The sequence below is a fragment of the Cupressus sempervirens genome, chromosome 10, assembly GCF_028749045.1.
Source record: "Cupressus sempervirens isolate cs-2001-9-10 chromosome 10, ASM2874904v1, whole genome shotgun sequence".
Lineage (NCBI taxonomy): Eukaryota > Viridiplantae > Streptophyta > Pinopsida > Cupressales > Cupressaceae > Cupressus > Cupressus sempervirens.
Window position 1 is genome coordinate 85,477,565 of NC_143127.1, and position 15,123 is coordinate 85,492,687.

General features: G+C 35.1%; 1 protein-coding gene across 3 annotated transcripts in view; it reads right to left on the reverse strand.

Annotated features, from left to right (window-relative positions):
* Nucleotides 1–15,123, reverse strand: part of LOC149532698 (protein transport protein SEC23 E-like) — a 70,580-nt gene that overhangs the window by 12,862 nt on the left and 42,595 nt on the right. For all 3 annotated transcript variants that reach the window (XM_089804357.1, XM_089804356.1, XM_089804355.1), the window contains exons 5-7: nucleotides 5,918–5,993; nucleotides 5,575–5,750; nucleotides 5,381–5,462 (exon numbers count right to left, since the gene is read on the reverse strand). In XM_089804357.1, coding sequence (XP_089660483.1) covers nucleotides 5,381–5,462; nucleotides 5,575–5,750; nucleotides 5,918–5,993 — 334 coding nt within the window. The remainder of the gene's footprint in view (nucleotides 1–5,380; nucleotides 5,463–5,574; nucleotides 5,751–5,917; nucleotides 5,994–15,123) is intronic.

The window sequence follows — 15,123 nt, forward strand, 5'->3', positions numbered from 1 at the left end:
TATGTGCTAATTATAAATGGATTTCATTGAAGAAAACTTTATGTATGATGATTATTAATGGTAGAGATTGCAAGCACAACAAATAGGTTAAGTTTTTTGATCACGCTCAAGGATCCATGGACATCGTCAACAAGCCATCAGATCAAATAGATATCATGCAATGATTAATTGAAGCCATGAGAGGTCAATTGCTTAACAAGTCCTCCAGTTCTAATACAATAGGAAGCTAACATGCAACCAGTTGTTTACATAACCCATACTCTTTGAAAAAATCAAATCTCTTGCTTATTGGACCACATGGCACACACTCATTTGTCATAATTCATTGGAAGACAAATATATACTACACTTTGGTCCAAATGGCCAATAGAAATTGCCAATGCAGGTCCCACCTATCCACATGCTTTCCATTTGAAAAATCAATCCCCTGTGGGAAGACATACTAGGGCCCATTATGTACATTACTCTAGAGATGCGGAAAACTGTGAATGGACCCTGAATATGGTTTGCCCCTATGTTGTCCATGTCCTTGTATCTAGCAACAAGCCACAACACACTATATTTAATGTCAAACTACAAATGTGCCATCACTAAGAATAAACAATAAGCAACTTGCAAAAGATATGACACATTTTGGCAATAGGCAAGACCCATCAAATATAGTGTCAACTAGAATATAGTCACATGGGAATAACAGTTTCACAATGCTCAGATTTTCAATGTAATCAAAAGATGGCATGTGTTAGCAAGTGCACAATCTTTTCAATAAAGACCTCTCTAGTCTCAACAGAAAGTCCTAAACTACCAACACATATACAACCTGACTAACAAGAACTCGAAAACAAAGCACAAGCTGCCAATAATATTGCCACTGAGAACTTAGTCACTTTATAAGACCACATGACTGCAAATTTGAAGCTCAGCCAAAACACAAGACTTTCTTAAATAACAATAACACAGATAGCCAGAAATTGAACACCAGAAAAGTGAAAACTATCTAAAAGCTCAACCATGGCATAGTAAACCATGAAACCATGAACACAAGCACTAAAACGATGAATATAATACAAAATTAGTGAAAAGGAGCAACCCAAATCATGAAACCATAAGCTTTGAACCATAGAATGAGCTCTAATCTTAATTTTCTACGGTCCACCATAATCCTAATTTATTAAAACAACATAAACACCCGAAATTATCATTTTAGGGCAGTTGCCTACATTGGCTCAAGTTGGGGGCACAACTAAAGTTGTGATGAGAATCTAAGCTAATGTGAGAAATTGCAAATACAAGATTCAGAATAAACAGTGGGCCAGATGAAGATTTACAAGGCTCTTATCTCTTACATGGAAACCTAAATCAAAATTTACTGTAAGTTTAATGCCTCCATCAATTCCACTGTGACTCAGAGACAAAGTTTACTGCAATATTATGCAAAAAAGTTTTAAAACCAACAAAACTCAAAGCAAAAAAGAATAACTCACGATAACAAATATTCCCAACTAAAAACAAATTTCTATAAATATTTGTCAAAAAAAACATTTCAGAGCTACCAGCTGTGTATAACAGGTAAATTTCAACTCAATGTGGATAGGAAGTACATACAGAATAGAATTGATTCATTAATATTCATGCAAACTGTTCAGAGACCATCAATTAATGAAAAAAATAAAACAGATGAATAGTATTTACCTCATGTTGTAACTACAATTTCCAAAAAAAAAATGCTAAAGATATACAAGTTGGAAAACATATTGGATTTCAATTGTAACTGCAAATTAAAATTTAAAAGCAAAAAGAAAATTTTTTGTCCACATGGAAAAACATGTTAACGAATCTATGGGCATCATATCCCTAGATAACGATAATCACGGAAACTAAGTTACATGCTTAGTTAATTTTTTATTTAGTTTCCTAAAACAGGCATTTTTTTAGTTACCTTTCATTCCAACATGACTTAAATAAATTATGAAAACCTGATGAATTTATATCTCATGTGGTATTATGCAACATGCAGAACCAAAGGGTTCTAATTTACATGAAGAGAACCATAATTTTACACAATCACTTGAATTTCCATTTTACCTCTGGTCAATGCCTAACAAATTAAACTCGTCTACTTCTGGTTGTCTTCAAACTAAAGAAACTGCATGAGACTGTATATTTTGTAAAATGTGATTATAAGGATAAGAAATGGTGGCTGCCTTAAACTTACATGATTCTCCTTCTGAACTTCCATTTCTTTAATCAAGTGCTTTAATGGTTGTTACTATTACGATAATAGATAGTTTCTATTATCTCTGTTTAGTATCTAATGGTTATCTATTGTAATCTTTTGTTTCTATTTCTAGAATAGAATGCTTTTATTCTTTAGTTAGCTGCAGATAACTGTTTGTTGTCTTAAGGAAACATCGTTCAGTCTCTTGTATATAAATTGATCTCTTGATCACTGCTAATAACAAGCAAATATTTTCCAATTATTTGTAATATGGTATCAAAGCCAATACTCTAAATTTTTTCGAAAATAATTATAATTTCTTGGTTCAAATTATTTGCCTTTTATTTTCGAAATTATGTACATGCATTTTTGCTTCCAACTCTCTCTATAATCTGGCTAGGGTTTCCGTTCTAAGAGATCTAAATCCACCAACTTCTGGTTCGGTTTTGCAACCCATTTCTATCCAAACTCGTCTGATTTTTCTCCACATTTCCGCAATTTTTGTAGTTTTTTTTTGCAGTTGGGCTGTTTTTGTTCAAAACCCTAATTTTTTGAATCGAATCAAAAACAATTTACAAATTCTTGGTGGGTTTTTTGAGATCTCAACTAAGTAGTTTGTTTTTTCCTGGGTACATCAATTTTCGTGCCTCAATTTTCGAGCCAGCCAATCCTGAAACTAACAACACATTCTTTCTGGGTTTTTCAAGCTCTCTTCTAGGTCACCCTTCAATTTTTCTAGGCCTACTTTTTGAGGGTTGCATGTACTTGCATGTTGTTTGCATGTGCTGCTTTACCATGCAAAGTCTTGTATTTTGCCTCCCTTAAAAATTCTGGTGGATTTGTAATATTTTTCCTCAAAAATTATCTGTTGGGTTTTACCCTTTGTCCTAAAAAACGATGCTTATCGCATTGGTTAATTAAGAAATGCACACAGCTAATGAACACGAACAGTAATAGTAGCACTCCTTCATTCGCATATGCCAACAGATTACATCCAGAGCATAAGATCAGATAAGATAAGATGATTTACAATGAACCCAAACGGGGTATAAATACTTTCTGCCGAACCTTCCTAAAGGGGTCAGTCGGCTACATAACAATCCTAATCTACCCGTCGGCTACAAAATCTTTACCAATGACATGAACCCATCGGCCCATCAGCTACAAAATCTTTACCGACGACAAACGAAGCTTTCTATTGTTAGGTTTTGATTGATTTTTCCCCTCAAAAATCATGTTGGGTTTTGATTGATTTTTCACCTCAAAAATCATGGTTTTTTGTGGTTTGTTTTGAAGCATTATCCAAAGTACCATCAGCAGTCTTCTCAGCAAACATTCTCTACTCCAGAATTAATAGGCTCCCGGAAGAAAAACAGTCAATGCAACTATTGCCACAAGTTTGGTCACATGAAGGTTGAATGTTAGAAGCGCTTAGCTGCACTATCTAAGCAATCTAGTTCGCAGCCCACACTGAACAGTGCGGAGCCCCTTGAGGAAATAGAATATGCCTTTTACGCTTTTTGACAGCTTCGTGCTCTAGATAAATTAACTATTATGGGAGGGTATTACGATAATAGATAATTTCTATTATCTTTGTTTAGTATCTAATGGTTAACTATTGTAATCTTTTGTTTCTGTTTCTAGAATAGACTATTTCTATTCTTTAGTTAGCTGCAGATAACTAGTAGCTTTTTCTTAGCTAGAATAGAATATTTCTATTTTTTACGATTGTTTCTTAAGGAAACATTGTTTAGTCTCTTGTATAAATTGATCTCTTGATCACTGTTAATAACAAGCAAATATTTTCCAATTATTTTGTAATTGTTACTCCAATAAAACTTGTTGATTTAAGTTCCTTAACCTAGGCTCTTGTCTTTCAGACATCCAGACTAAGGCCTCTCAAGGTGATCAATGAGGATGCAGACAATTCTTCATATTATTATGATGCAGACAAAATCCTTGTCCTCCAATATACAAAGTTAAATGGACATAGATTCAGATACAAATATAAATATTAGAAAAGGTCATTTTTTCGACCCCCATAGCTATGGCCAGATACGACATTTATAAAAAACCTCATACACAACACAATTTTCTAAGTTATTAGTGGAATTCCTCATTACTTTAAAAGCAATATAGACACAAAGTTGCTACATAAATTTTTATTACTTGATTTAAAAATTTACAATGCAAAAAAATAATAGAGTAGAAAAAAAAAAGGGTCGCCCAAATAAAAAAACATTTCCTCATTTGATGTAGGTTTAGCTTATACCATAAATATATGTAAAAAATTGCATAATTGAAGTTTTCTAGAATTAAGTTTAGGAAAATTTTAACAGAAAACAAATCACACAATATCCTATGTGGTTGGAAAATCAAGAATTTTTGCATATATGAGAGACATACCAGGGCTAAGTTGCCCATGCAGATGCTGATGCTGATGTGGATTCAAAAATTGGATACGCGAATTACTTTTTTTGGGTTTTGGATTTTGGTGTGAATATATATATGCACGCACACACACACACTATAATTTATATATGCAAAGAAATGAAATATAAAAAAATAAACCATTCCATAGCAAAAAAAAGAAATTAAAAAACAATAAAGCACATGCTGAAATAGACGTCTAAGTGATTTTTGATGTGGGAACGGCCTTTTGGCTGCCGGTTCTTCTTGGATGCGCATGGATGCTCACAGGAAGCACATCTTGGGCCTGTGAATACTTGGTGGATGGGCTGCAGCGCATCCACCCAGCATCCACAGGCCCAGGATGCACTTCCCGCGAGCATCCAGGCAGAACCCAAATACATCAACGCTTCCGGACACATCAGCATCGGCATCCCCATCCAGCACCAGGAGGAGAGAATCGATATCTTAGGAATATGGTACAGAGAAAATTAGCTGTTTGGAGGACTCGTACTATTTGAGAAGCACTTTATTAGTTTTGTAGTGGAAATTTGATAGTTTATTTATTCATCGGCTCTCTTTTTCATTTCATGAAATCTAAATTTCTAATTTTTCAGATAAATTTTGTTTCCATAATTCATAGATCTCAGTTTGGTTGGTTTCATTATTAGAAAGCACTATTTGAAATCATGTCCCATCAATACTCTGATGGGCTTGCATGTACTGCAAAATCAGAAGAAACTTGTACCACACCTCTGTACTTGCACTTCCGTCCACCCATCTCCTTGTAATTGTTGTAACCCGAAGCCTGCTCTGGCCATCTGTGTGCTGGTAGCTGCATTGTGAAAATTCAAACAGAGATTAATGTCTGTGGATACTCTATGTTACCATTTTATTTAGCTGAACTGGCCAGAAACAAACAGGATTTAGGACATTCAACAGCATACTGTGTCTGAAACTGGATGTAAAATTGCTGATTTCCAGCTTGCAAGGCCGCATTGGAGCGTTCACTGGGTGCAATGTCAAAGAATACCGTCAAAGAAGTATTTTTGTCAAGTCCGCACATCTTCCAGGAGGTTGTATTTCCCTGGCCAATTACAGTGTCTGCACAAGACGGACCTTTCTACAAAAGACACAATTAATAAAACAATATTAACTTCAACATCATTTCAGATAGAAATAGCTTAGTAAAACTTGGAATAGCTGTTTTCAATAAGCCCAAGCTACTCAGAATTGATATTTATTGAAGACCAAAGATAAAAAGCTAGCAAGAAGGGGATAAGAATGAACCTTTTCCAAAGATGCACATGGTCCTATGATACCTTGAATCTTAACATCCTTGGAACAATTAACTTCAAAGGTACCACTGCAATAAGACAGTATGTTACTTTAACAAGTTGCATCTAGCAGTTCCAGCTTATAAAAGCATGGTAAATGTCTAAAGAAAAACATTACACCAAAACCACCACTGATATTCATGTTTTCATACTATTCCATAGTGAGAGGATGAATATAACATAACAAAGTCTGGAAATTGATAACATTTCTAGAGATAATTATATTAAACAAAAATGACAAGTTATAACTTTATATGCCAGAAGTCAGCTAGACTTGCAATATATATTTCATAGAATAACCTAAAAACAAATTTAAGAATTTCACTAAAAAAGAGATGCCGGTGAAAAATTAATATATGTTAGCAAACTAGCTGTGACATTATAATGCAAATGATTATATATGTTATTTACACCAAATTGTGCAATATGTGAAATAAATACAACGATTCACTGCATTCCAAGTTATTGCTCACTCCTCGAACCCCTTCTTGTACAAAAATATATAGTCAAAAGCTAATCAATATGTTAGTCCCATAATTTTTTTCTTGAATTTTATTTTTATTATATCTATAGCATTATTATACAGCAGTATCAATGATAGATGTATCGTAAAGCCATCAAGAACATCTCCATGTTAAGCACTGAAAAGTATCATCCATCATTTCATGCAGCTCAGAACTCCCATAGCCCAAGCATAACAGGACCTTCATTGCAGAGGCTTTCTACCAGCGTGTCCACAACCCAAGCATAACAATTTTTTCATGAAGTAAAGAAAGAATGTTCTTCCTCATATAAAAGACCCACTAAAATTAAAAGAGAGATAAAAGCAATTGTTAATTTACTCTTGGTTATTAAGATGTCAATATATAAATTGCATGTAATTTTCCTTGCATTAAAAGAGGGGCTGAAAAGAAAATGTTTAATTAAAATTAGAAAAAGATTGAAAAATAACTGATTGTTGGTTTAAAAACAAAGAATCCTAAAATATTAGCAAAGCATTTTTTTTATGAAAGGGTGTGATGGTGTGGAAACCACTCATTATACCACATAAACAATTTATGAAAGGCTTGGAAATGATCAAAAGAGAACTCAAGCTACACATGCAAAATAATGGATAGACATGCAGCAGGCATGGAAATGATAAAGCAAGAAAACTTCTGATATAACACACTTACGACTGTCCTGGCCAAGGCTGTTGTGCATGGCCATACGTTGCATTTATGGAAACTATTTCCTTCTAAATCATGGCAATAGTATAAGGGGCCTATGCCATAGTTTCTTCTATGGGTGTAAGTCGGCATTCCAAATAGCTCAAGTATTGGTTTTATTCATGTTTCAATAACTTTGAAATCTAGAATATTCATGTTTTTTGGGGGATTAAATTGTCAGGAAAATGGCATGTAAGATTTGGTGTCAAAAGCTTAATTACAACAGCCTATGGCACATATTTTCTATTTTTGGCATTACACGAATAATTTTCTTTTTGCTTATTATCTTTTACCATCAATTTTTTTTTCTTAAATTTGAGTGACTTTTACTTCACCACAATTTAATTCTTTAACCATCTTGTATCTTAATACATATCGAGAACCTTCGATAAGTGTAGCATATAGCCAATTAATTTATTTTTTAACAAACCTTCCAATTAGTCATATAAATGACACGATTATTGTAAAATGTTTTGACGTAAAAATTCTCCCATTCCTCGCTAGTGTTATATTCCTATTCTAGTTATACTAAATTACAGATATTGTTTGTACTTTTTTGTGTTGAATCGTTGGCTTCATGGTAATAGATTTTATCTATGTTGTGCGGGGTTTCAGAGACAGGGATGCGGCACACATTTCCCAGACTGCAATAAATATTAAATATGTAAGTGATTTTTCTAAATATATAATATATTATGTCCTTTTATTTTTTATAACTTTTAATGATGATATTTATAATGAAATCAGAACATGTCATGTCTGAGATACAAAATAAGCCTGCTACTCTAAAAATTTGAATCATATATGGAACATAGATTCAACTTGCCAGCTTAGAACCATTAGTTAATGTCAGCCCACTTGGATTTGTTTCTACTTTGCTATATGAAGAAAGATTGACTTGTATTGATTTTTAAAATGTTCCATGGTATTTCGGAGACGGACAGGGATGGAGGGACAGCAGAAGGTGTGTTTCCTGGATGTTTCCTTAAGAGAAAGAAATAGGGGATGCATCCCCACACAACACAGTATTTTATGTATGAGTAATGAGTTACACTTAAAACAAATAAATTCATGTGAAAATTACATTGTAATTTTAAAAATTGGACTTTGATTTAGCCTTGTTGAAGTACATGTGTTAAATATGGGTGAGAAAGCACAGAAACTTCACCACCTAGTAGCTGACATTTTGACGGATGAGCATCTTGGGTTTACACTTTGTTTAAAGTTTGTTCAGTTTGCCAGTTTGTGCAGTCCGTGCGATTGATTGATCAATCCTTCAGTCGTTCATGTTAGCATTTGTGATGATCGGATTATAATCAGGACCTATCTTGGATCATGTTCCTAGGTTCACGGTTCATTTGGTTCATTGTTGCTCGAGTTATGAGATGTTCTCTTAGATAGTGTGTTCTTGTACCTATTCGTGGAATTTGATCTTGCATTGAAAATCTATGATCGGAAATCTTCTGTGGCGCACAAATCTATGTTCTTGGATCATGTGTGGACCCAAATCTCAGTTCACTGGTTCTTAAACGGTTTATGTAGTTTATTCCTTATGATTTGGGATCATACCTGTCTGTTGTAATACATTTCGTGTTCTCGGGGAATGTAATCTATTCTAGTGCCAACCTGCATGTCTCAATGCCTATATATTGTAATGCAATATATCTCTTGAGGCAGCTCTAAGAATATTGAGAATAGATATCATTAGAATAGGATCTAAGGTCTCTAACTGAAGATTGTAATCAAGCAGGCTTGTAGTAGCCTGGCATGTATGAAGGCATGCATGTTGCCAAATAATTATAATTTGATTTTCAGTTGAATGAAAGTGGATCTGGCGTTGTTCTCTCAATATCTTGTTGATTTCTGTTGTGCTTACTCTTGTTGCATGTTTGGACAGATCTCTTGGAGTTTATTATTGAACCTATTGTTATGAAGCCCTAAATTGATTTGGTTATAGGGTAGCAGAGTTCAGATCTGGCCTACAATTGCAGAGGTGACAAAATGGTTCAAGGAGAGAAGCAAATCTAAGTGTGATGGACATATTGAGACAGATAGAAGCTAGATTGGAAGTTGTGGAGACTGCCCAAAGAAGAGGTAGACCGATTAAAGACGTAAGTGATGATGAAGTTGAAGAAGTTGTTGCAAAACATGAAGAACATGTACTTGAGACAGGAGAAAAGATTCTTGAGGGCCTTAACTAAGGTAAAGGCAAAACCACAATTCAATTTGCCTGTTTAGATGAATTGCTTGATTGGATTAGTGACATGGAAAAGTATTTGGGGAATGAGCACAAATCTGGATAAGGTGAAAGTTGTTAGCACTAATTTGAAAGGACATGCATGTTTATGGTGGGAACACTTTCAGTTGGATAGGAAAAAGAGAGGAATGGACAAGATCAAGTCATGGGATAAGACAGTGAATAAATTGAAGGGTAAATTCTTACCCAGTGATTGTCAAGTAAGCTAGTTGAGGAAGATGCAGAACCTAAAGCAAAGAGAGTCTGCTGTAAAGGACTAAACCAAAGAATTCTATAGGTTGGATATCAGGTCTGGACATATGGATGATGAGGTTGAAAGAATTACTAGATATCTGAATGTTCTGAGAACATCTATTCAGTATGAAATTAGTGTTGGTGTTTCATTGATGTCCAAATAAACCCTGTTCAAACATATACAGTACTAACACAGTTCTCTTATATAACTATTTATATACTTGCATATGTAGTTGTCAGGTTCCAAGTCCACATTCAAGTATCTGTCATGTCTTCTAAAAGATGTGTTATGGTCAGCATATGCCCAGTTCAAAATTGTTGTTCATCATCTCTCATATTGTTGGGTTTTATAATGTAAACACATGCACCAAATTGCTGATTGGAATTATAAAAATATATTTATTGGATGTTGACTCACCTGTTTGAGGAGGCTGCCTATTTGTGAGTCCAATAAGTGTTTGGAATACAAACAAATTTTATGCCATTTATGCAGATGCGTACACAGCAACTCTCTAAAAACATTAAGAAAAACTCTGTAACAGATGGAAAAGATAATAATATGTCATTCTTATAAGGTTTCATAGAACATCTTAATGTCGAAGAACTTATAATATTATATGTGGAGGTCATCAGGCAAATGAATAAAGCATCTATATCATTAATCAAACATATGTATGTGTGTGAGGAAATATGTCTCTCTCATGATAGCAGCCTGGTGTGAATTGAAAGGGAAGAGTTACGATGTTGCTTCAGGAAAATTTATATGACAACACCCAAAAACCAGAGTAGTAGTTAGTGCGTGTCTAAGAAGGTTATTCTTGGAAGGATTTCTTTCTAAAGAATTTGGTGTCACAGTCATGCTGCAAAGATAAGATTAGATAAGATAAATTTATTAATGTCAGTCATGCTGGAAAGATAAGATAAATTTATTAATGTCCAATTAGAAACCACAAAAGGGTCTAAGGGGCAGAAAGTTAACAAACAAGGAAACAGCCTACAATGGGAGCACCAAATGGTGTCCAGCAAAGAGCAAGCAAGAGAGCAAAAGAAAAAGAAAAACGGCTGAGGAAAGGACTAGGGGTCCTTCCTCAGCGGGAAGAAGTCCAACACCAAAGGGTTCAGTCTGGGGTGACCAGGAGCAAAAGATATTTGAAACATGATGACCAGTTATGGAACGGAAGACAAGAAGTCTGCAGAGTAATAAATTCACATTTTAGTTCATTCTGAAGACCAAGTTCAAACACAGCAATGTCTAAAAGAGAAGCATGACAAGAAATAAAAGTAGTCTGTGAGTGAACCAGGTATAATAGTTCTAACATTATGTTCTCATCTTGAAATTGTCTAGGTGAAGTTTGAATCAGACCTTAAAGCTTTATCAAGTTATTTTGCAGAATCAAATTATCAGTTCTCATTCTTCTTAAACTCATAACGAGACTATTTTAAAACTAGTGCAAATCATAAGATTGCCGGGACTTTTGTAATTGATTCATTTACACTCTCATTTTTGCAAAGTGATATACAGCATTTTATAATCTGAATTCAGTCAGGATATTTCAGAGACTTGAACAAAAGTGTACAATAATATCCGAATATCAGTTCATACAGTTTTCTACATGGAAACTCACAGAATTGTTAGAATTTGTGGAAACTAGGATATCGCTTGATTGTTAAACAATTCATTTTGTTAAAATTGGGTTGGTGCTCATTTTGGATGAGTTGACGCTTAGATTGTCTAAGTTGAAGCTACTGGTATGGCAGAGTTGATGCTCTTAAGAAGAACGGGGTTTGTTGACTCGTTAGAGTTGAAGCCCTTAAAGTTGTAATTGGATTAAAGATTCATGAGGCTGCATTAGGACAGTAGATCCTAGCAGCTGTTCTCCCCGTGGTTTTCTCCCGCATTAGGTTTCCTCGTCATACTACTGTGCATTGTGTTTAGTGTCTCTTGATTTAATGCTGCATTCCTATTGTTCTGATTTAATGCTCTAAAGTACAAATTAATTAATCTGAAGAAGATTAGGAACAAAGTTTGAATGTAATATTAAAGTTTATTTGCTACCAAGGATGAAGCTCTAAAGTACAAATTAATTAATCTGAAGAAGATTAGGTACAAAGTTTGAATGTAATATTAAAGTTTATTCACTACCAAGGATGAAGCACCCAAAGCCATATCAGATTGCATGGATCAAGGATGATCATATGATTTTGGTAAATGCACAATGCTTCGTGAATTTGAAGATTGAGACATATAATAATGAAGTTCTTTGTGATATCATGCCAATGGATTGTTGACATATCTTGTTGGGTAGACCATGCATGATGGTAGATTGAATACGTATACCATTTTGGCTAATGGGATGAAGCAAGTAATGCTAACTTTGATAGAGGATTCTAAAAATGTGAATTGTTCCAAAGTAAGAGTTTGTTTAGTTGAAGGAAGGATGTTCCTAGATGGCTTGAAGAAGGAAAGCATGTGTTTTTCGATTCCTAAGAAACCTAATTTGGGAACAATGGATGAGTAACCACTAGAAGTAAAGGAATTACTGACAGAATTTGAGGACATTATTTCAGATAGTGTACCTAATGGATTACCCCTAGTAGAAGTATCAATCATTGTTTGGATCTAGTAACAGGAGCAAATTTACCAAATAAGGCACCGCATAGGATGATGGTGCAGGAACACCTAGGGTCTTAGGTCAAACCCTAAATCAGTTTTGGCTTGTAAATGGCTTTGGCCAAGCCACTGATTTATAAGGACTAAAAGAGAGTCCCAAGTGTGTGTTGAGTCTCTAGGAGGTCAAACTAGGTATGGGGATTGTCAAGGTTGTCATGTAAATGCAAAAGTTGTCAGTATAGGTCATAATGTGTCAAATGGTAAAACTGATCCAACATGTGTGGAAACGGGTGAAAAGGTGTTAAAGAGTGTTTACTCATGCTAATGTAATCATTCTAGACCCATTTGAAGTGATCATGGGTGTTAGAAATATCAAAGTACAAAAGACGTAGAACTTGTCAATGTTGCAATATTGTCATGACAACATTGACAACATTTTTACAAAACAACCAAGGATCGGCTCTAGGTCTAGTGGGACAGTTGGAACATGAGCCCAAGAGCTATATAAGACCATTCCAGTTCAGAATAAAGGGTTGGGAGTTATTTTCGTACAGATTTATTTGAGCAACTTTTGTGCATGATCAGTTAGCGCAATGAATCTAGTTTCTTGGTGTGCATTTGTAGTTGTAGATTCACAGTTTTGATTGGTTGAATAAAAACATTTCCTCTGTGACGAAGTTGGACTTAAAATGGCCCTAGCATTAAATCCAACAATGGGAATTGTACGGCCACTTGGAATATGTTGGGGTATTGTATATACATTATACATATGAAGTTTGGAGTCCAGTCTTGCAGGTTTACTGATTTTCCTATCAAGCCCTAGGCGATACAAACCGTACCTGGCTAGGTGTCTTGGAGATTGCAAAGTGTGAATGGAGGTGTGGATGAGTTGATCTGTGTAACCCAAGGATGGGAAGATGTAGGATGGTGTCTAGAGGAACAGAATCCAAGAGTTGGAGGCAAGTTGAGTCCGTTTAGATAGTGTTAGAATGCTTTTGAAGAGGTTGTTGATAGACAAGTCTAAAACCCTTATAAATAGACCATTTCTAGGAAGGAGTTGTACAAAAAAATTGGGGTCCCAAACCCTCAAATCCTTCAATTCTCTGAAAAGGGTATCAGGAAAGCTAATTTGTTTTGGGCATTATTAAGGAAGTTTCAAAGTTATAAGCCAAAAACCTCAAATGGAAGCCTTATTGGGGCTAAAAGGCTACTAGCCCTATGTCCAAGGGTTTGGAGAAATAGATAGTAAAACTATAGGAGACGGGAATACAGTGGCACCAAAACTAATGGAAACAAGTGGTAAAGAAGCCCCTCCATCCATATGTGAGTTGGTTATGACCATGGTTATCTAGTAGAGGACTTAGCGCATAAAGTCCAAGAAGCGAGGTGAAGGTAGTCTGAAGTGCTAGATTGGTAGAGAGGTCCTTAATGAAAGAGGAGTTGTAGAAAAAATTCCTCTAGTATAGGGTCATAGAGAAAACACTAGTAAGGCCAGGAGAAGAGCCTTAAGGAGCCCTAGAGAACATTAGGGCTAAGTGAAGGATCTTCCCTATCGGATGATACTTGCACAAAATGAAGGATTGAATAAGCAAGTGCAAGAATTGTTGCAAAAACGCTTGTTCAAAGCGAGTTTGAGTCCTTGTGCAATACTACAACATTGGCACCTAAGAAGAATGGAGAATGTGTACTAATTTCATAGCTATAAATAAAATCATGGTGAAATAAAGATTTCCTTTACCTAGGATGGATGACATGATGGACTGTTTGAGTGGAGCAATGTATTTTACCAAAATCGATTAAGAATGGCTATCATCAGATCATAATCAAAGAAGGGGATGAATGGAAGACTACTTTCAAGACTATTGCAGGTTCGTATGTGTGGTTGGTTATGCCTTTCGGTTTGACCAATGCACCTAGTACTTTTATGAGGCTAATGAATGAGGTAATGAAGAATTTCTTTGGTAAATTAGTGATTGTATACTTGGATGATATTCTGATTTCCAGTAAGAGTAATAAAGAGCATTTGATGCATTTGAGAAAAGTATTGCCAAGGTTGAAGGAAGAGAATTTGACGATCAATATCAAGAAATGTACTTTTATGAAGGCATAGTTAGTGCATCTAGGATTTATTATTTTAGTTGAAGGTTTGAAGATGGACACTATGAAGGTTAAAGCAATTATTGAATGACCTGCACCAAAGGGAGTTGGAGAAGTTAGATCATTTCAAGGATTGGCTAGTTGTTATTAGAAGTTCATCTTGAATTTCAATTCCTGTTTGTAGGGAACATAGTCTATTCTTGGGCCAATTTGCGTGTTGCAATGCATATATATTGTAATGTTATGTATTTCTTGAGGTAGCTCTAAGAATATTTAGAATAGATATCATTATAATTGGATCAAAGGTCTCCAACCAAAAATTGTAATCAAGCAAGCCAATTGTAGCTTGGTATGTATGAAGGCATGTAAGTTGCCAACTGATGGTAATTTGATTTTCGGCTGAATGAAAGTGCATCTAGTGCTATTCTCTCAAAATCTTGTTTTTTGTTGTGCTTACTCTTGTACACTTGGACAAATCTCTTTGAGGCCCATCCATCTGTGATTGCATCACATTTCACTCAAGCTACCCATTTTGAAGTGAATTACAAATCACCCGTTTATTTTGTAGTGTTTAACATTTCATGATTTATTGATTTAGCGTATCCTTACACCCAAAAACATTATTTCAATCCATTTTTCAAAAACCACCAAGCACATATATAATCTGCATTACCCGAGGACGCATTTCCACCCCTAAGCCCCAAGTTTTGGAAACAGGGATGGTTTCGAGGAAGGGGGGACAACTGGGGATG